The sequence below is a fragment of the Eutrigla gurnardus genome, assembly GCF_963514095.1.
Source record: "Eutrigla gurnardus genome assembly, chromosome: 22".
In the NCBI taxonomy this organism is placed as follows: domain Eukaryota; kingdom Metazoa; phylum Chordata; class Actinopteri; order Perciformes; family Triglidae; genus Eutrigla; species Eutrigla gurnardus.
The window spans coordinates 8,944,787-8,968,150 of NC_139933.1; the positions used below are offsets into that span (position 1 = coordinate 8,944,787).

At 41.4% G+C, this 23,364-nt stretch overlaps 2 protein-coding genes across 2 annotated transcripts in view; both read right to left on the reverse strand.

Moving 5' to 3' along the window:
* The window catches only part of pcdh15b (protocadherin-related 15b), a 142,870-nt gene that overhangs the window by 7,171 nt on the left and 112,335 nt on the right, over window positions 1-23,364 (reverse strand). Inside the window, exons 30-37 of the mRNA XM_084039777.1 lie at window positions 19,803-20,033; window positions 19,404-19,492; window positions 18,411-18,587; window positions 17,727-17,945; window positions 15,356-15,466; window positions 2,132-2,153; window positions 1,287-1,325; window positions 1,034-1,107 (exon numbers count right to left, since the gene is read on the reverse strand). Of these exons, the coding sequence (XP_083895903.1) occupies window positions 1,034-1,107; window positions 1,287-1,325; window positions 2,132-2,153; window positions 15,356-15,466; window positions 17,727-17,945; window positions 18,411-18,587; window positions 19,404-19,492; window positions 19,803-20,033 (962 nt within the window). The remainder of the gene's footprint in view (window positions 1-1,033; window positions 1,108-1,286; window positions 1,326-2,131; window positions 2,154-15,355; window positions 15,467-17,726; window positions 17,946-18,410; window positions 18,588-19,403; window positions 19,493-19,802; window positions 20,034-23,364) is intronic.
* LOC311008454 (protocadherin-15-like) lies at window positions 9,240-12,653 on the reverse strand (the record flags this gene model as incomplete). The annotated part of the gene is made up of 2 exons (XM_084002144.1): window positions 9,240-11,880; window positions 12,638-12,653. 2 exons carry the CDS (start codon window positions 12,651-12,653, stop codon window positions 10,325-10,327), a joined length of 1,572 nt encoding a protein of 523 aa, XP_083858270.1. The 3' UTR covers window positions 9,240-10,324.

Below are 23,364 nucleotides of genomic sequence, written 5' to 3' on the forward strand. Positions count from 1 at the left end.
ATGTGTGTCTGCCATAAGAGAATGTATGTGTGTGTCTCTGCTTCTGTGTATTTATGTGTGTGTGTGTGTGTGTGTGTGTGTGTGTGTGTGTGTGTGTGTGTGTGTGTGTGTGTGTGTGTGTGTGTGTGTGTGTGGGTGGGTGTATAAAATCAAGTTCCCGGGAGTCTGCAGCTAAAATTATAAGAATTACACAATGCGTCACAGACGGCAGGCCGGGTTTAGAATAACACGCGCACACTTTGAACAGAACCACCGTCAGTTCTTCCTCCCTTCTTCTGACTTCCCGTAGTTGGAGAACGTCTTCCACACATGAGTGTGGGAAGGCTGGCATGAGGTCACTGGTGTCAGGATTTCAAGGTAGACGGCATACGGCGACCGACGCGGTCAGCGCGATATCAAAGCAGCCGCCACGGGGCCGACGCGAGGCTCAGCCGGATAAAGATCACACGGTGAGTCATGATGGAGGGAATGCATTTCAGTGATGTCGAGGTCTGAGGTGAGAGACGGCCTGTATCGACTGCCCTCGTAGTCTTGTCTTTTGTTTCTCAAAAGGTTTCTTTTTGTGCCACCTATTCGCCGTTATTTGATGGAGGAAAGTGTATATAAGGGAGAGAGAGAGAGAGAGAGAGAGAGAGAGAGAGAGAGAGAGAGACAGAGAGAGACAGAGAGAGAGAGAGAGAGAGAGAGAGGGGGGGGGGGGTATGATATGCAAGAAAGGTCCCAAGGCCAGAATCGTTAGGTTATATGGTATGCAGTGTAACCTCTCAGCCACTCTGCTCAATATCTTTTCTGGTACGGGTTACTTCTGGTAAATAATTAATTTACTAAACTGCAAGAGAATCACAGAAAATACTGTAAAAAAATATGTATATATAAATGTGTATGTGTGTAAGTATATATAAAGTTCCCAAGTGCCCTTGCCTGTTGAGCCTGATTGTCTTTTTAAAACAGCGACAGATAAACCTTTCAAACACGTTAAAACTACAGACGAGCAAACATGCACATGAGGAATAAGCAGGCTGTGCGTACAAACCCCTGATCATAGTTGTAATAATCTTGTGTGTAGTAATCCTGGCCGGGGTCGATGCCTGATTCCATTGATAACTCCTGGAAGATTTGACAAACTGTGATTAGCAGCTTCACTAACACCTTCACACAGACAGAGATACATAGCTTATAGAGCACCCACACACACACACACACACACACACACACACACACACACAGACTCAAGCAGAAGCACACAGCGGGAGTAAAGGAGTATTCAGAGAGGAGAGACAAAGTACCTCTGGTCTGAGCAGAGAAGGTCGGAGAAGTTGTTGTGTCTGCCAGATGGAAAGAAAAGCGGCGAATCATATTTGTAAAATATGGAAGAAGTTAGGAGCTCTCCGATATCAGTATCTGATGTTCTTCATTCAATATCGCTAGAATGCAGAGAATCCTGTCTGTGTTTTTGTTTTCATTTGCACGACTAAGTACTACTAATATCACCCTCAAACTCAATTTGAGCTCCTAATTAAATATTTACAAAGATTTCTATGTTAAAGGTGTAATCACAGCTAATGACTAAAAAGTCAATTACTTGCAAAAAGACTACTTTTTATACAAAAGTTATATTACCACCACTGTTGTGGTTTATAATGAACAATAATTAACTGCCAAAATTTCCATATATAGTTTTGAAATAAACATAATGTTTATGGAGCAGCCAATGTTAGTCGTTACAAACTCCATTCAGAAAACCAGCATTTTAAAACTTGTTTTCTGACCTGACAAACCATGACTTTGGCCTTTTTAAAATTTGGTCATAATGTAGTTACATCGGCCTCCTTTTTATCCATTTAAAGCAATGAAATCACAACAAAATGGTTTATTTTGGGTTCGTACCACTGTAGTAAACCAACCCATACTGCCCTGTGAAATTCACCGAGCACCTCTGGGTGATGTCATGAACTCAGATAGGACGAGGTTTGATTAGCCGGTGTATCTGGGACTTCCACAACATGCACAAAGCAGCAATAGAGCCATGTTTGGTGAAACATCATCGGTGTCGAAATCGAGGTTTAAAAAAAAGAGGAAGTGAATAACAGGCATGCAACTGTACAGCATGCATACAGAGAAAGACACCTACCTCGTGTTGTCCATATCCACGTCTGGAAGATCAAAGACAGCAACAGAAAGAGTAAAATTACCAAGAAAACCTGTCATTAAAAAGAGCCCTTCTGATGTGCTTTAATTATATGTCAGCACTTTTCCTAACTGCCATGGGTTGTTTAAAGCAAATGGAAGCGGCTGCTGGAAATATATTACATTTTTGCAGAATTTAACACAGTTTCCAAGAAGAAAGCAAGGAGATGAAATGTGTGCGAGTGCATGTATGGGACGGTGTGTGTTTTGAGATAAATGGAAAGACAGGGAGGGTTATATGAAGGAGAAACAGACTAAAAGGGGGGAAAGGCTGAGAAACAGTACACCGTTCCTGCACTGCCATTAAGGCGTCTGTTTATTTTGTTGTTTTATTCTGGTTAATATTCTGATTCTAGCCTCATAAATGCACAATATCCACATCTCATTTACAACCCAAATGAGCTCATCCTTTTGTTGAGAAAGCCGTAGAAGGGACGTGTCAATATTAGCCACAGCAATAATAAATTCATATTTCAGTTATTGTGTAATTTGTGACTTGTTTAAAAGGCAGGGATGTTTTATTCATGAGGGCTATTTATTATCAGGAAAAGATAAAAGACATCAAATCTGTGCATGTAAACACTCCATTTAGCATAAATCCATTACGGTGCTGGAATACAGTCAGCTTCAACAACATCAGTTCAAGTTCAGCAGCACTAAACATTCAACAGAGCCCTGACCGATGGGATGAACGGCTGATCAGCGGGCAACGTGTATTTTATAGATTCCAGTCCAACTTTTGTGCTGTCTTGTTTCTAAAAGCAGGCGTCTAATAATGGATCTCTTGGTTAACCTTTCTTTTTGGTTTAGAAACGTAACAAAACAAGAAATCGCATTGGAACGACTATATCCTAGTTCGGATTTGGAAGCCTTGAGAGTTAATTAAAAAACGTGGAGGGACTTGAAAAGGGTCTTGACCAGATCTGGCCTCCAGGCATCAAAACAGATGATGATCCAAAAAGCATATCATTTTAATGGTTTTGAAATGTGAGTTTAGTTTGCACACAATGAAAGCAGGGCAGAGATGTGAATGCAATCATAATAGAATAGTTTATTCATCATCACTTCAGCTACAGTAAGTCAGTGATTTTTTTATGGTCTGCATTAGAAAAGATTCCATTAAAAGAATCTAACGTTACAGCGGTCCAGAGCAAAGTGTAATTCTTTCTAAATATTTGACCAATTCTCCTGTGAGACAGGAGTCTTCGCTTAGACTGGCTTTTTTTTTTCCGAAACTGTGAAAGCACCCAGAGAGTCTTTGCTTGTGTTCTCTTCAGCTCAAATCCAGCCCATAATTACTCTCGGCTTAGTTTGACATCAAGTGAAGACAGAAAATCAAACAAGTCCGAGGAGGATGCTCTCAAGTACTCATCAGAGGGGTATAATCATGTCAGCTAGGATGTCTGCAGGAGGCTCTAACTGATATACATGAACTTAAGGTTGCCTGGTGCGTATTATGGTATATCTACTGTTACATTTAAATTATTATATTTACATGCAACATGGTGCCTGGAAAATTTCTGATTGGACAAAAAAGTGTAGGTAATACCATCATCCCTGTCTCGTTACTGGTTGCAACTTTAAAACTAGCAAATATCCGACTTTAAAACTAGCAAATATTCTAATTTAAAACTAGCAAATATCTGACTTTAAAACTAGCAAATATTCTAATTTAAAACTAGCAAATATCCGACTTTAAATCTAGCAAATATTCTAATTTAAAACTAGCAAATATCCGACTTTAAATCTAGCAAATATTCTTATTTAAAACTAGCAAATATCCTACTTTAAATCTAGCAAATATTCTAATTTAAAACTAGCAAATTCCACTTTTTTTATACAATAAAGAATCTTGCACCCCCGCCTCCATTTCCTTTTGGCACATATTCACGTGTAAAAATAGCCGATATAAACAAGTTGCTTGGATCCGCTATCGTCAGATGTTTGCCGTTGCTATGACAACAAGTGAAAGCTCCTGCTCGCATTTACTCAAACTGCCCAAATAATAAACACCCATAAGATGACAACTTGGCCTCATATCAAATTAACCAACAACACCCATCAACAGCCATCACCGTGACGACCTTAGCAAAGCGTTGTCACACGTTGTGATGTATTAATTAGAAAACTAAATGTGACATTCATGGGATTTTACAGATGCTGGTTGTTAGCATGGTAGTAAAAGTAGCAAATTTGCGACTTTTTTTCTCTGAATATTGCCCACCTCTTTTTTCTCTTACAGTGGCCCTAATATGCTGTCGTAAACTATTCCTTAAAGATCCTATTTTATACTTTATACATGTCGGATTATTACCCAGCAGCCACATTGATGACAGAATGAACAAACAAGCTTGATGCTATTTAAAGTAGGTTGAACATATTTTCCAACCCGCATGCATATGCAAATGATTTACTTACTACATTTCAGCACCATGGACAGCGCCGTACAAGATGAAATATGCTTTGTCTTCCCGAATCTACCAAAAATATAGTTTATTTAAAACTCTATACTCTAGTATATACTAGATAGTAAAGTGACTGCATTGGAGTAGTATAATTATTGGCTGTCACAAACCTTTCAATACTAAACAGATGGTATTTGTCAGTTTGCACAAGGGCAGGCTGAGGGTTAAATGGCTATTGTGACACATTCTAAATATAATCTTTTATATCTGAACAAAAGTCTCCTGGAGCTCTCTCTCCTCAGCATGACAGCTAACCCTGGGTGTATTGACGGGTTCTGTCAAAAAGAGTCTCATGCGTCATAGCAACAGCCTTGACAACGGTGCTCTGGTTGATTGACACACAATCACGGGCAAAGTTGGCTGCCTGGTCACCGTTATTAAAGTACTGGTAAATTAGGACTTTCTGTTCTGAGAAACAAACTGTAAGACAAAGAGAGAAACAAGAACTGAGAGAAAGTAGTAGAAAGTAAGGCACAGAAAGTTGATTTTTTTTTGTTGGAATAAACAATGCTGGGATTAAAAAAAAGAGAAACAGCCAAAGATCTCTCTGTCCATGCGTCTTAACTATGTTGGCAGCAGGATGTATTGTCATGTGAAACCGAGTTAATGAGCTGGCAAGATGAAGATATATCACAGAACAACCAATGGTGACTTTTAGAGGACACACACACACACACACACACACACACACACACACACACACACACACACACACACACACGGTTACACCACTTCAGCATTTCATTATAGAAATTCAGATGGCAATATAATTGTGCTTCTTAAACACACAGACGCACTTCAAGGAGAATTTCACTGTTTTGAATGAATGAGCGTGCTTCAAAAAGACAATAAATGGGTAATAAATGTGAAAATGTATTGACAGCTGAATGACATACATAATATTTATTATTTTTGGGTGATCTACAAATAAATGTTACAATGAAATAGCCCTTTTCACCATCACCATATGTGAGAATGCGTGTAAACTCTCCAGTTTGCTGCCAGCAGTCGGGGAGCATCACGTTTTGCATGATTTGTGTTTGTGTGTTTGCCAGCGTGTGAAAATAAGTCTATCTCCGTGTCCTTGTTGCTCTGACAGACGCATTATTAGGTCTTCTCGAGACAAAAACACACAGACAGCTATCTGATCTCCGTCAACAAAAACACACATTTGACATGACTGACTCCCGCTCTTCGTGTCCTCTCCGTCTGTTCTCGCAGTGTGTGAGAGAAACACAAAGCCAGGAAAGAAATATTAGTTCTTAAAGAAGAGACTCAAGCTATAACACCCAACGACACTCACTTCTCGTCTTTTCTTCGACATTTCGTGTATCACAGTTACTGTAGCTCCCTCAACCTTTTGCATTGTCACTCCTCCACTCATTTATTTCTCCTACCTGTTTCACACTCTGCCTATTTCAGCCCTTTTTTTCCCTCTTTCATTTGTTCGGTACATGCTCTCATTGTGGTTGCGTGCTAGGTGGAAAATAATTCCAAAAATAACCAGGTCTCTTCACATTTCCAAAATAAACCTGTTTGAAGGAAGGTAACCCTTTGTATTGTAAATGAGGTGAGAGACCAGTGTTGTTGGAGAAAAGGAGTCTTGTTCTTCATATCTACCCACCTCTTATGATCTAGAATCATTTGGCATTTCTAAGATTCAAAGGTCTTGCCTAAATTATACGCTGAGCCGATTTACACCAGAACAAACTCCCAGAACCATTTTTCTTTAGAACTTTTGTCAGGACTAACTGCAGCTTGACATATGAACCTGTTAACTGAGGGCAAGAGAGAGGGTGTTACGCTTCCAGAGGCCAGCCCAGCTATGTCAACAAAGCAAGGGGTAAGTCAGATTACAACACACACAGAGGGAGAGTTGCTTAATCCTCTGCTCAGGTAGACTTCTAGAAACTAGAATTACGCTATATATCTTTGCACTGAATTGCAATCAAGCAGGTGGCACGCATGTTGCTGGACACGCATGCTGAAATCTAATCGTCTTCGCTGCACCTCATAGCCATTTGCTGCTTTGATGACCACATCTTCCATGCTGATCCTTTCTGCAGCGGGGATCAAACCTGTGACTCCACAATTAAACCACAGACGCCGCCTCGCTATCTGCGCTCCTCAGTTCGGGTTCAATTAAATGCAGTTGGCTTTCGCTGAATGTTGTAGACAACGCATTCCCAAAAGATGTCAAAGGAGATCTGTGCTCCCGCAAAGAGAACACAGGAAGAACTGAAGGAGTGAAAGCAGAATCTGTCTTTGAGATGCGCTGATAGCGTGTGTGTGTGTGTGTGTGTGTGTGTGTGTGTGTGTGAGTGAGACATGCAGCACACTGAGGTTGAAAGCTAATCTGAACATAAAACATTTCCAACCCCGTCAGCTGAAGCAGTAACACTGCCAGCAACCTGCTTAATGCAGCCGTGCGCTCGTGTAAGTGTGCATGTTTGCACTCCGGTTTGTGCCTGAGCTCTTGTGTATATGTGTGTGATTGTCTCTTATGCTTAAAAAATCTTTACAACACAAGGTTTATAGCTGTGTGTGTGTGTGTGTGTGTGTGTCCTAACATAGCAGCCGTATAGATTCCGTTGGAGATGGAATAAATCATAATGTCATCACTGGATAACTAGGGACATGACCATGAGGGTTTGTTTTATTTGGCTGTACATCATGATTTCATCCAATTGCCCAGACGTGATCATCAGCGTCGTGCCGGTCTGGTGGGACGGATGCAATTCTGTCACTTTATGATGACAACATGCATCTGGAGACAACTTGTTGAAACCGTTTCTAGCTGATGACGGTGAAATCCACAGGCTTTGATTCCACATCAGTGTACAGCAGAGGTCAAATAAGAAAGGCAGCGAGTCTGATTGAAAATATATGTAAGACAAAGAGACTCGATGTACATTGCAGAGGTTTGTGTGTGAATATGTGATAAGACATTTACATCCAAACGTACAGCAGCAAGATTCCACTGTCGGCTGGTGTCGAATATTATCATTTTCATGAATGGCTTAATTGACCCCCCTCGGATCTGTTTAACTCCCGTGGTTGGAGTAATGCTCTGATGTGTCTGTGTGACCTTCATTGAACACAGTATATGATATCCGAGGTGAGAGGAACATTCATTTCCTCATTAATATGCTGCAAATGTAGGACCCGGCTGTGTACATGACGAGCTCCGCATCGTTTCCTGGCACAATTCTATTAAGAGAAAACAATGGCACAGATGCCGTTGTTGTCAGTCAGCACACACTCCACACTCTACACTTGCACGCGTCACACATTCACTCCTGCTCCTGCCTGAGAACAAAGTACATGATTAGGTTTTTCTATCTTGGTAGAAAGTGCTAATGCTAATGTAAAACAATACTGGGGAGTAGTTTAGTACCAACTAGACTGCTAGAGGGGCAATGTCTAAAAAGTGATTTCATTCTGTCAAATAAAAGTCGTCTTTGATACTTTTCATCAGCACCACATTTTATTGAGAAAAATATCTCATGTTATATGGCCTTTTGTTAGTATTTTTCATATTAATTATCTCCCAAAGTACCTGCACAATGATTTAAATGAAGGACACCTTGAGTAAATGAAGCAACACAACCCTATAGAAAAAGATCATAAAAATTTAGCACATGTATTGTGAATAAAAATATCGCTACACAAACGTTTCAGACAGAGTTCTACTGGCTCTGTGCACCTAAACAAGAAAACAAACCACCAACTAAATGAGAAGAGTGACAGAAAGCGGAACAGACACAAAAAGACACAAGATAACGGTCGCCTAAAAGAATGTTTGACGTTCAACATGCATGTGTTTGCAATGTGAAGTTAGTATTTTTAAAACATGTATGTATTTGAAGGTGAAGTCAGAGATTCTGAAGAAAGAATGATGATATTTGAACTCAACCCCCCTTCAGATTGACCTTCCCCCTTCCTTCCCTTTGGCGTTCTGTTTATACATGCATGGCCTCTCCTCCTGTCCTGGCTGGAATAGTGTTGTGTGACTTGGTCAAAGCCACTTTGTTTGTTTCCCATTTACAGATCCAGGGCTGTGTGTGTTTTTCAGCGTAAACACAGAGACAGAGAGCTAGCGAACGGTGAGGAGATATTCCCTGAATTTAAAACAAAGTGTATTGAATTAAAATCGCTGACAGCACCTTTAAATATGGATGTTGAATAATCATCCCTGTCTTCTGAAAATTACGTTTGAACTGATTTGAAACATTAAATATGTTTCAAAGGACACGTGAAGTTGGCAGGACATTTTCAATCAATATAATAATGAAATATTGTTATTTACAGTCTCCCCCATTTAAGTGATACTGTACTGAACATATAGGTTAACTGTTCGTGACAATGTATTTAATTTGTCTTCCATCAAAGTCTCCTTGGTTTGAAATAGAAAAACGTGATGATCACAATTCAACCAAAGCAAAGACTTTTCTCTAACTTCTAACCTCAACCAGTGCTTTTGTTGTCTGAAGTAATTGCAGACAGGACTTTTAATTTAATAAAAGATAAAAGCTCTAAATGATCAAATCAGCAATTAAGTTTGACTTATTGGGGGGGGGAAACAATTAAGTATTACATAAATGTATTTCTAGAAGACAAGATTGAGAAAAATACATAGTTGTGCATTGATTCAAATTGAACAAAGATGGAAAGACATTATGACATTATGAACTTTTACATGGAAAATAATCTGTGATCTTACAGCATTGCAGCATCAGGCAACTATGTAACAGAAAATATAGATGAAATGGAGAGTAATACCAGAATGTGACATATGTCATGTACCTGGTTGTAGCCTTTTAACAAAAATACAATCTCTGCTCAGAAAATACAAAGAATCCAGCAAATGTTGGCAGGTTTAACACAACTCTCTCTTTCCTTTCCACACCTACTACATCTACTCAACTAGTTAAGACGTCCAAAGGGTGTTAAAGCCACCCACAAAAGTGTAATTAGCTCCTCACAACAGCAAAGTGGATCCATCAACAATCATGTGTTTTTGATTGATGATAATTTGCTGTTGACAAGAAATGTCAATTGCTTGGCGTGGATGTAAAATGGTAATGAAAGCAGTCAGACTGAAAGATAACCAGGAGACATTTTGCCACTTCTAATTACTTGATTTCACAGCTCCCATCTGCAGCCATTTAAGCCAATTTCCCACAATTTAATACAAAAAACAATTCCTAGAAATGTCGTTTGTGTGGCAGATAAACCCAAAAAACTACTACTTGAATTGCTCCTAGTAGTTCAGGTTCATTGAAGCGTGGACACAAATTTGAATTATCATTTCCTCCACGTTCTTGACCGTTCCTTAAGTCAGATAGAAATAGTAGAATACAGTAACTGAAAGTGGCCTACGCATCATGTGATCTTTTCCTCCCCCGTCTCTTTTTTCTGTTCACAAAAAGTACCATTATTTGAGAGAACACTGTAATATGTAAAGTTTATATGTGGCGTATATATTTTTCTTTCCATATGTAGAAAACAGGTTGGAAGAGCAGATTCGCAGCGCGGTAAAGAATCAGCGTACCAGCGTATCAGCATCCACTGAGCTATTTTGAGCATCAGCCCCTTGACAGCTCCGCAGCAACCACGCAAGAATGTTAAGAAATCCCTCTGTGTGCTTTCCATATCATAAAAGGTAAAGGCTAGAACATTGTCGACTGAGAGGGGAATCGCTTCTCCAGTTCTTCGACGATGTTGTTCATGTTTGGGTTGGGCTGAATCTGGGGAAGTGGAGGAGGAGGTGGAGGATCCACTCTTCCTCCATCTCCCGTGACTTCTTTACCTCCTTCTTCTCCATCCCCTCCTCCTTCTCCTCCTGTTGTTGCTAATGCATCGAAGTAGTCAAGAGAATCGAGAGAATCAATGGAGGCTCGGCTCTTCAGGACCTTTTTGAGCGGGACCTGTTTCTGATCTATCTGGCTGAACATGTTGGCCACCGACTTCTCAATGTCCGCAATATTTTGGATGTTCTTTAGGATTCCTTTCAGCTCTTTTCGGGGCTGTTCGGGCTCCGCGGGGAGGGGTGGCGGTGGCATCCGGAGGGACACGGGCCGCAGAGATGGAAGCTCCGAGAGCGATGGGAGGACAAAGGTGGATGGACGCAGGAGTGAGGGTGTCAGAGGGGGAGGGAGAGGTGGAGGAGGCGGGAGAGGTGGGCGAGGAGGATGAGGAGTCTCCTTTTCTGCATCGTTGATGAGAAATGATACAGGAGGGAGAGGAGGAGGGGAGGAAGGATGCTGTGGAGGAGAAGATGACGGAGGAAGCGGAGCAGATGTGGGAGGAGGAGGAGGTGGTGGGGATGGAATTGTTGGTGGCGGTGGTGGAGGAGTTGATGGAGGATCGGGGATAAAATCTAATTGGAGGCTATCTTCAGTCATCGGATTTCCCGTTAAATTAGCACCGAAGCGCCGCAGTACAGGAGGAGTCGGCCTGTGATTTGGTGGAGGGGTCCCTCCGTCACTTTGGGTGACAATGATACTCGGGGGACCCTCTCTGACTTGAGGGGGTAGAACATTGTGGGTGGGGGTGAGCTTTTGATGCTGAGGAGACTCTGGGAAAACAGAAAGCAGGATATCAGGTGACAAAGATCCTCGTGATTCCCTGCTTTGCCTTTGCCTCATTTCCTGGAGCGCCTGTTGCTCAAACTGTCTGGCTTGTTCTTTGACCGACAGCTTGGGTTCCAGACTTAGGCTTCCCATTAAGTCTGAATCCAACCCACGGTCAAATCCCGAATCCAGACCAGCATCTTTACTCTCCTTGAATTCGGCCTTCAGGAGCTCCAGCTCCCACTGAACAGGATCCATAACCACTTGTCGCCTCAACGTGTCAAACATCTCTCTTCGATGTAGTCTTGACGGGAGGGTCCAGCTGTGTCCACCCCCAGATCCCCATCCACTGTCACTGCCGCTGTAGCCACCGAATCCCACGTCTTCTCCAGGGCAGCTGAGCCTCAGCCAGGCCTCTCGAATGCCTTTCCTGGAGGAGGTAAAATTCCCAAGAAGGTCTCTTCTTCGCTGGCTTCTCCCAAGAGTTGCTGGGCTACTCAAGGTCCCGTCCTCATGGTAGATGGGATTTTTGATAGTCAGGGGGTTTTCATCTGAGAAAAAGGTGATGCTGGACTCAGACTTGGGCAAATTGTTGAGCACGCCTCCGTTAGCAACGCACTGACGATGGGCCGCGATCGCCCGCGTGGCAAAATCTGAGATCAGACGTTGGCGGTCGCTTTCATCCAAACTGCCTCCACTTCCACCACCGCTGTGGTTTGACCGGCTTGTACATACATGCAAGAAAATAAAAAAAGAAGATTGAGTGACGGGTGAGATTATGAAAGAATTACAGATGAAATATGAGAGAGAGGAGGGTTATAGCGTATTGGGAAGATGTAATTATATGAATCTAAATGAAATAGAAGAGGGAGATGGGGACTGAACGGATATTAAATGAAGATGCACAGAATGGTTAAATAAACTGTTTCATAAAAAGACAACAGAATGGTACATAAAGCATGGCAGAAAGGCAGATAAAACAATAAAACTGCTCGAGCTGTTTGATAAATTCAATGAAAAGAGACTTCACATTAAGAGATAAATGAGATCAGGGATGAGAGGAAATGGAAAAAGGGGATCTTAAAAGAGGTAACAGCATTTTCTCTCTGTGCTGTCTTTACCAGAGACGGGCACAGAGCTCTTGAAAGACAAAGGAACAGAATGCAAATAGCTAAACGTGGTGCGCTACAAAGAAACCACTGCATCACGACTAGATCTGTTGGGGCGGAGATAGACAACTATGTCTCATGAAGTTCTGAGAGTATGCAGATTTCCTTCCGACAGACCAAAGACTGATCACATCCTTCTGTCTGCTGGAAGGGTGCACTTATCCGTGAACGCTTATGAAACTCTGCAGACTCTCGGTGCTTAATGGCTACGTCTATGCCGAGTCAACCAATGCAACTTTACCAGAGTTGCAATCCATCTGCGATCAGCCACAATCAACCTTCAGCAACATAACTTTGCTCTCTGATCTAGCAAGGTACTAGTCAACATGAGTAAGCACTGACAGAGACGGGACACAAACACACAACTACGGGAACACAGCATCCTTTAAACTCGTCACAGGTGAAACAATTAACAGCGTACTACTCACGTTTGTCTGTCAGTCGTCAATTAAAGGTAGATGGTCGAGAACAAGAGGAGATGGATGGATGAAAGTCAATGAGAAAGGAAAGCAGGGTGATGAAATATCACAGGATACTGTATCTGTTGATCAGTTCTATAAAGAGCAACACTCCATTTTTTTAAAATAAGCGTTCATTTTGGAAAAGATATCAAGAGACTGCTGAGCGTAGAAGGTGAAGCATTTTATGAATTTCATCGATTCATCATGGATTCAACATTTTCCTTTTCTCTCAGTTTGAAATATGTGTTATTATTACCAAGAGGTATCAACAAGAGTTCCACATTTTCAATATAATTTCAGAATAATAATAATAATAACAACCTACACAATTACAAACCACACAGTGGTAAAGTTATTATAGTTATTAATATTTAAAGTGTATTTAATACCGCGACCTGACCCTCGGATAAGCGGAAGACGGTGGATGAATGGATGGAATATTTAATACAATAATCCATTGAATAACTAAGTATGGCATATTATACCAATCTAGTTATTACTAGATGTATATTATTGCAACGAAGCACAAGTAATGGCAATGACATGTGCTAAATAACCTGACTTTCAATTTCACTTTTTAAAACATGCTTCATTTCATGTCCTGCTAATAATACATTAAAGGACACTTAATTTCTCATAGGTAATTGAAAACAGACATTAAAACCCAGGCCTGTCAAGAGAACAGCCAAAGGTAATTAAAAGAAAAAGAATGCCCTGGAAATCAGTCTACTGAGCGCTTTGATAATGGCCCTTAATTATGAATGTGCAAACTTTTGCACTTTTCCAGGTTTTATACTCTTTAGGGATTATATAGTCTCTACCCGATTGCAGTGATACAGAACACACACACGCACACACAAAAGGCCTTACCCACCACGATTAAACATGCTCTGCCGCTTATCAATAGAATTAATTATCACCCAGGGTGGTCTTTATAATATACTGGCTGCATTTATTTCAATTATCTCATATCCAAGTTCATTTCCGCACACATTTTTCAGAGGATCATTTGGGTTGGTTGGTCTCACGCACACTGAACACACACACACACACACACACACACACACACACACACACACACACACACACACACACACCCCAAAATCCCTTGTTGTCATTTGGAGATAGTGACTACCATCTTGCATATGAATTGCTCTCATGTTAATAGGAGTGGGAATGCATATCAAGGACGGACAGGAAAGCGGTGATGCATGTAATGCTGATAAGAGTTCCTCTCAACTTCCTCTTAACGCTCCAGTAAGGAATTATAAATGAACTATCTGTGTATTGCCTTGAGTGAGTGTGTGTGTGTGTGTGTGGCTGTTAAAACTTTCACATCAAAGTGAATACGGTGTCTCGACATACAGGCATTATTAGACTCTTGTTCAAACAAACCAACACGTGTCAAACCGGCACAAATAATATTAAACTAAATTTGCGAGAAGATAAACAGAAACAGGGGAGCCAGAGTAAAGATAAATATGACTAAATAATAAAGCAAAGCATAGAGTAGGGTCAGCACTTTTAGGAGTTGAAACGAAGGACAGAAATTATTATAAAGTAAAAGTGATTTAACCGTAATCGTGAAAAAGCTTATTTATATTGCCTCAATTTGCCAACATGGTCCACCCTCTGAGTGGGAACGCTTGAATTTCAAATAACAAACACATTACTTGCAAATCAAAAATTAAACAAACTCATATTGCAATCTGCTGTGAAGGTTGATAAGGAAACATCATTCTTAGAGGACAGATTTGGAGGACTTTTATTTTGGCGGCGTTATTGACAACTGCCAATCGATGAAAATCTTAAAGTGGACTTGAGAGGCTGCACTTCAAGTGACTGTTGTTCTGTGAGCAGATTGTTGACCTTCATATCATCTTTTGAATGGTGAGGACATTGGTATGCATTACAACAAGGGAACTGACAAGGAAAGAGCTCTGCTGAACTTTGTGATGATACAATTGTAGGGTTTGTGACATTTAATGCATTAAAAAATCTGAGCTTTGGGGGTTAGGAGGCTCTGCATAATGACATGTCGGAATAATGTCACATTCTTTGGACGCGAAAATGGGAAATAAAGGGGGGGAAATGGCCACAGAGCTATAAAAATTAAAAAATGAATATACATGGTGCATTGTTTATGTTTTTGTATTGGGTCAGGTAATAATTAGTGGGATAGCACATGCTTAATATTTATGTAAGTGTTTTTTTATGGTGCCTAACTATTGTTTCCTTCATATTTCTCATATGATATTTGCATTTCTTGAGTGCTTAATGATGTTTGTGATATGTTGTGTTTGGATGTTGGCATTATACCAATCAAACACCATAGCAGAGGTGATAAATATAGTGTAGGGAGATGTAATGTTATGACTGACTGCATGTGTGGAAAAGAAAAGGTACGCCTCAAAAAGCTGAAGTTTGATAGCCAAAATTTGAGCTAATCCGTCTGCCTTGGCTCATCAACGTAAATGCCACTTTCACACTTCACTTACATGGCGTTGTCTCCCAGCTCTTCATACAAGTTGTTGGCAGTGCCTCCCCCAGGTTTGCCGGTTGGCATTGCCATCTGGATGCGGGCTGTTTTGGCACACTCTGCCTGGCGTCTGGACATAGCAGAACACAGATTTAGTCTTTGAACGGTAGAGAAAAGTCCCGAGGAAGGAAGCAATGAAACGGTCCTAATCAGGGCAGGGGAGCCTCGAACTTTGGTTCATTCATCTCTGTCGGTGTAAGTCCTCATAACAACTTTATTTGTGTTTGTTTTAATATTGTGCAACATTAACAATCTGTACGTTTTCCCATTATTCATAGCTTTACTGACATTTTCTCTCACGCCACATTGAGGTTGACATTTTTTGTTTTTCAAGTGAAATGTATCAACAAGTGCTGGATGGATTGACATGAAAATGTTGTACACACATTCCTGATCCCTTTAAGCTGCGAGAGGTTGTTTATTTTTCATTAAAAAAAAAATCCATGATAACCTTTCAGCATATTGTAATTCGAGTGGTACCCCATTGTAGGCAGAATAACAAAGGATTTGGAAATAGAGCCCTCATCCTTCAGCTCTCCTCTCTCTCCCTTCCAACATTTCCTCTCCCTCTCCGAAAAGTTTTGACGATTTTTTGTCAGACTCTCTTTTAGTTCAGTCGCTCTTCCTATTTCAGGTTGCTTTACATTGAAGGCAGTTGCTCCAATGCTGGAATAGCAACTTTTCCTGCAGAATATTCTGATATTGAGTCAGGCTTTCGCCACATGCAGGGACATGCATAGAAGAGCGATGCCCTCTTTGAAATGACCAGTGATCGGCCAAAGTCTCCCCTCACAAGCACAGTCAGATATTCTGATAAAAGCAGATATCTTGGATATTTCCTGACTCCTTGTTCTTCAGGACTTATTTGTCTGATTGTCTGCTGTCCTCTCGCTCTTCCGTGTCTCACCCATTTTGTTCAAAGTCAACATTAATCACAACAAGCAGCGTTTAAAACAGCCATGACATTAATATTTGATGGTGGGAATATGGAAGCAGTACTCACTCCTTGAATCTGGTGGCGATAGATGCAGCAGGCAAGAGAAAGAGAAAGAGAGAGATTAGTGATTATTAGAAGCATAAATCAAACTGTACCTCTTGTTAGCCAGGTTTATTTATTGAAATTCACAACCCACTTGGACAATTGGTCTTCATTACAGTCATTTAGCAGCAGAGACTAGTCACTATCATGCTGATGATGACCAATCTGTTTCTGTCCTCTCCTCTCTCTCCTCTTCGGTCTGTTGTTATTTGTCTCCCAGTAGGAAGAGAAGCACTCTCCAAAATGCACTGATCCAGTTTATATGTGCGTGCGCTTGTTTATGCGTTTGGGAGATGGATGGAATGAATAGGCTTTCACGGTGGTTAACTAAACAAACTATTAAAATTGGCACTGTGGGGACAGGCTGTCACGCTGAATCATCTCGGGAAGTGACCGGCCCAGGTGATAAAACAATATATAGTGGGGAGGGATGTCCTGTGGGGAAGATTGTCAGCTTTATCTATTTTGCCTGTTAAAGTCAGATGTTGTGTTTTAAGGACCTAAATGCATACGTTATAATTATATTTTTCATTTCATGCACAGTTGCATCAAAAACTGGAATGCCTGACCCAGAATGGGCGTTAGAATAAGATATTTTAGACCGACACAGTTGCTAGTCCGTCTCGCAATACTTTTCAACCTTTTAGTGGCTGCAAGCTCATTTGTTGCTAGAGAAGGCGTTTGAAAATATTGGATTTCTAATAAAGGCCAAGTTATAAACTGAAACACCTGGACACTACCTTTTGTAAAAACCTTTTAGCTTGATTTTCAACACACAATTAGTGAACTAATGAGTATTTATGACACCCCGAGAACAATGCATGCAGGATATACTACTAATGTTCATTAATCACTGTTTTTTGGACAACAACGAAGGTCTGTGTCACAGAGGAACAATCTTTATCAGGCTTTGGACACACAGGCGTTAATTATCTCCACCAGGAAATAAAGTGTTGTGTGTTGGCTTGTGTTTGTATGCATGAGTATGTACTGCACATGCATGTATGAATGAGTGTGGGCATGTGTGCGTATCTCACACACTACTGAATCGATCAGCTGATTTTTTTTGTGCTTATTTATCTCTGGAAGGTCAATGCTCACCTGCATCTCAGCGAGCAGACAGCGCCGGAAAACAGCGTAATTATTTCTGAATTAAGGGTTTATTTTGATGAAACCAATGCTGGGATTGTTAGTGTGGAATAACTTACAAAGATGGTTTCGTTGAGCTTTGCTTTCTTTCAACTTTCATGGGATTTGCTGCTAGAAAGAGAGTACAGGCGTTTAGACTTACTGTCTGTAGGTGATTATGACGATCAGTATGGCGGGGACACAGCAGATGATTATAATAACTGCCAGAGCCAACAGCGCCCCCTCTGTGTAGCCTACAGTCTGCACGGCTTTCTTCACACTGGTCACCACTTCAGGGGTTCGGATCTCCAGAATCCGTCCACCAGGAGGCAGGAAGGGCTGGAACTCTTTATTGATGTCCAAGAGTTTCCCATCCAGAAACCTTGGGGTGGGAGACGCAAAGATTGAAGTGAGTGAACGCGAAAACATTGAGCTCTGATACTCAGGAAAAATGAGGCCGACATCAAACGAGTGTTACGTGTGGTGGTGAAGGCCGGATCTCTCTGTCTGCTGGATGTCAAACTGTGATTTATGCAGCACTGAGTGAGCCAGTTTCACACACCTACTCACCTGTGAGGTTCTACTATAAATCGGTTTGGTAGTTTTCTATTTGGTTGTGTTTCCCAACTCGTCACCTTTAAGAAAGCTCCCAGTCAAAGTGACTGACTGACTGACTTATATTCTGGACTGGCTGCCTTGAACTAAATACCTGAAACCTGTGGATGGCAGCACTAGAGGCCAGTTGAATGAGGATTTAGGTAATTGCGATGTCCGTGGCATTTTATAATATTCAAAAATCGGAGAGCAGTCATTTAACTTTTCATGGATTTGGTAACAAAAGTCTTACTTGTAGAGCTCTTTTCTAGATACAGCTCTATTGGTCAGCGGGTCGATAGCGTAAATCATGAGGTCCGACTTGGTGTAGTCCTCCTGCTCCATTCCGTCGCCATGGCGATGGGGCCCGATGGTTTCCACCACAACCTTTGCTCCCGGTACCTGTTCCTGGACGTAGCTTTCCAAGATGCTGAGGATTAAAAGATAACGAGTTTTGATTGATGGGATTACACTGCTTTTACTCTTTCAGGAAACCAATATGGCCAACATTAAAGCACAAAAACAACACCTATGTAGTCACACACACACACAGGTTCCTTCATCCTGCCAGTTAGGCTGTAAAATATAGATTTCTGTGTCCTCAGAAATATCTGGTCGCAGCAAGAAATATCCCACTAAGTCCACGTGTCCACAGAGCGTTTTTCTCTGGCAGGGAAAGCACCGGCAGGGAGCTGGGGAGAGCTTCATCCCAGCGCTTCATCAAAAAAGCGCTCCTGCTGAGCATGGATTTTGTTTTTCACTGACAATAACACATCACACATATCTTGCACATCTATTGTAAAAAATCAATATAAAGAAATCCCTAAATGTATATATGGTATGACTTAATAAACACCAGCTCTTAATACAAAACAACCTTTTAACCAATGCTGACTTTTCAGGCTTGCATAGACATTATGTGATTTATATAGTGTATACCTGTTTCTGAATATAAATCACCCATTATAATATAAGAAGAGATTTTCTTCCAAGACAAGTGGGCAACTCATCAGAGTCTAAAACTTTATGTAAGCAGATGGTTAGTGGTTCAACAAAAGGTGTCCGTCAACAGCTGTTTGCAACGTTGCCGAGCTGAAACGGAAATGTTAAGATTTCTTATCACGTCTTCATTCAAAGTTGGGTTCTCATCACTCAGGGCACACGTAGTACAGCCAGCCTAATGCTATAGATGATTTATTAATACATTATAGAACAAAACAAGCCCATGCAGTATTAAGTATGTTACCTGAGCAGCTTGTCTTTGTTTTTCTCCACATAGGTCGGAGGGACATTTGATACGACCACCTGCATGTCCAGCTGGTTGACGACTGACACCTACACCACAGAAGAAGAATACAAACCACACTCATGTCTGCTTTAAAGCTGCTGACGGATGTAAACAGCTCCACCAGTGAAATAAAAAGTTGCCTTGGAAAAGTTAACATTCACAATTTGACTATGCTACAACAATTTAAGTTTGTTTTCACATCTTTATCTTCTTCAAGGACATTCTCGGAGCCACATGAATCGCATTGCAATTAAGTTAAATCATGTCATTAAATATGTGTTATGGAAAATATAGAATTGAAGATAATGGAAATGTTTATGAACCCGCCGCCTACGCCAACAATAAAAATATACACACCACTATCTCCGCCTTGCTGCTGTGTCCTTGACCATAGTTGTCCGTAGCAACCACCTCAAACTTGAAATACGACCTCCTCATGTTGCGGTACATGATCGCCGTCTTCACCACGCCGCTGTACGGCTCGATGATGAAGCCGTCTTTGCTGTCTTTCGTGTCTTTACCGGCGGGAGGGGGGATGATCAGCCGGTACATCATAGAACTGTAGTTACCAGTGTCTTTGTCCAGGGCCTGCGATGAGGTCAATAAGATTCACCACAGTGTCATTGTCATAATCACTACACCAGCGCAATATAACCATCCTCATAATTACAATGAAATGTCATCATCATCAGCGACAAAAACACCATGATCAAGTCATTGTCCCATTATCATAATAATCAATTCTATTCTTTGTTCTGTGATGATAATCATCATGACGGTGAACCAGCGCCTCATCCTTTGATTCCAGGTGTTTGAGTAACTCATCAAAATGCAGCGCTGCCATGCATGCATTGATTCGTTCAGGAGTCTGATATCCTGTCTCTCCTCGCCGTTCACCAAGAAAACGTACATCATTGTTGCTTTTTCCTGCTGTTTGTTTGTTGTAGTTCTCTGAATCTGCAGCAGGGGGTAAAGTGGTGCTTTGAGCTGCATGCAGGTCTATTCATCTGCTCTGTCATCCTGGCTAACTATCAAGTCTCGTACTCGTTCTCACACTCACACACGCATGCATGCACACACACACACACACACACACACACACACATGCACACACACGCACACACACACACACCGATCACACATTCACGTCCAGACACAGACACACACTCAGACAGACATTGATTTATGGCAGGGTCTTTACAAGAAGGGCTTGGAGTGCAGAGCACAGACTCAGCTCTGAGACACCCACCTCATCAAACTTAACGCTATGACTGTATAAAAACATATTTATATATATATATATATATATATATATATAAGCTGCGCCTACATTGGAGTTCCACATACAAATGGAAACCATGAAAAGGCCGCAAGAAATCAGCCACAATCAAATACCTACACAGAGTGAGGCAAGTCCTGAAAAGTCTGCTGAATGAAAAGAACAAGATCAGAGCCATCAATATGTATGCACTGCTGGTCATCAGATAGCCCGCTGGTATAATAACATGGCCAAAGGAAGAGATGGAGGCCACTGATATCAAGACAAGAAAGCTCCTCACCATGCATGGAGGGTTTCACCCCGAGTCCAGCACTCTGAGATTGTACACTAACCGCAAGGAGGCAGGATGAAGACTAGCGAGCGCCAGAGCCACTACCCAGGACCAACCAAGATCCAGGACCACATCAGGAAGATGGCCCCAAGTGATGACCTGCTGAGTTATTATCTCAGACAGCAAGAAAGACAATGAGGAGGAGGAGGAAGAGGGGGAACCATCATGGAAGGACAAGCCCCTGCATGAAATGTACCACAGACCGTGGCTAGAAAAGGCTGGACTGAAGGACAGCACAGAGGCACTAATCATGGCAGCAGAAGATCAATAGAGGCCGGGGTCTACCGCACCAGCCAGGACCCCGGGTGCAGGCTGAGCAACGAGGCTCCTGAGACAGTCCAGCACATAACAACAAGGTTTAAGATGCAGGTTTGCAGCATTGCTTGATTTATCGTGTGCTAACTCAAAAAACGGTATACTATACAGATATATATATATATATATATGTGTGTGTGTGTGTGTACAAGTAGAATATATACAGTATACAAGACTTTTTCAGCTATCCTCCCTGTGATTTGCGTTGAGTAGCGGATCCCATATAATCAAATTTAGATTATTATATGTTTGAGGTACTGTTAGTAAATGGATCATTACATTTGTGGGCAAAATAAATATTATTGGTGGACTGAAAAAAACCCTTGGCTTACATACTGACGGAAGATCACCGCTACTGACTTTGTTTAAGTTTATTTAACAGAACCTCAGTTCCATCCTACAATATTTACACCTGGACAACGCCTGGCCTTATGTAGTGTTTAAGGGGCGTTACCTATGCTAATTAGCAACATGGCCACACGGCTCCAATTCATGATCAAGAAGGATTCATCAATGAGCAAACTCAATAGAAAATAAAAGAGAAATTTAAGAGAATGTCCAATGTCTTTGGCATCACCAAAATCAACATAAATTAAAATTAACATAATAAGAAACAGTAAAAACATTGGGGGAGCTGAGCACCGCGTTTGCCAATCAAACTTTTAAACGTATTAAGGGGAGGCTGGAAGGCTGGAGAACGAAAGAAGGGCAAATCCTGCGTTAGCATTGTTTGTTGTGGGAGAAGTGACAAACGTCTTGGGAAGACAACATCTGATGAATTGGTTTTGAAGAATAAAAGAATCTTTGGAGATACGCTGAGACTCATCTGCAGTCTAATCAATATTTGCGTTCAGGAATCCTCTGAGGAACACACGACTGAACCCCAGCATGAGGTTAACACACACACACGCACACAACGCATTAACACAACGTGCATGCTTCAGACAGATGTGATGGAATTAGTTATACTTGAGTGAGGCCGCTGAGATTAAATATGCAAACTTTCCCCTCCACCTCTTGTCTCACTCACTCTTTCATCTGAATGTCAGCAAATGTGCCGCGAGCGTCCCTGTCCATCTTTACAGTCACGCCCCCCACTCCATCTATCCGTCCGCCCATGAATCATGCATGTCTCCGTTACCTCCTTCTGTCCGGCCAGTTTGTCTCGCAGCAGGACGCCAGTTATCTTTATCTAACTATCAATCCTCTCCCTGCCTTCCAATCTCCCGATCTATTGCCTCTCCCTGTGGTGATCCAGCCTATAGCAGGCTATTAGTTTTTTCCCGTCAGCCTGTTAAAGTATTTAAAGAGGTCAGAAGACTGTAGAGGAGGGTAGTGTTAACCAGCTCCAGCCTCGACACTGAAAATCCATATGCAAAACTACCACCCCCAGGTGTTTGCAGCAGAGGAATAATAATTTGATGTACCAAATTGAGAGAAAAGCACATTTTCTGCGGTTGTGGAACTGCGAGTTTGAATACTCTTTGTTGCTTCTCATCCTCCCTGTCACTCTCACTGTGTGTGATCTAATGAAGCAGGAATCTAAGAATGATCTTAAAAACTGTAATAAAATATTAAATCACATACTTTTCTTGCCAGAGACCCCACTCAGGTCTCTTGTGGCATCCGGGCTCATTAAAACATATTGCTCCTTCTCAGAAAGAGGCTGCGAGCTCTGTGACCCATTTTGGGTCCTAAAAGGCATTTTAATAATACGAGAGTCGCTTGAGTTGTTTACAGTGATATGAAATTCTCCCGAGTTGGGTAAAAGGGAAACAAAGAGATGTATCAATTCACAGAGAGATACAGGTAGATGTCGAGGGAGAGACAAGGAGAGTAATCTCACCAGTTAATCTTGTTACTTGCTGGATTGAATATTATCTTCACTTCAAGAAAACAACACAAATTCCCACGAGCACTGTTGTAATGAGAAACGCTGAATTAAGCAAGAGACGCTGTCCAAGTTTCACTTTAAAATTAGCGCTATTATTTTG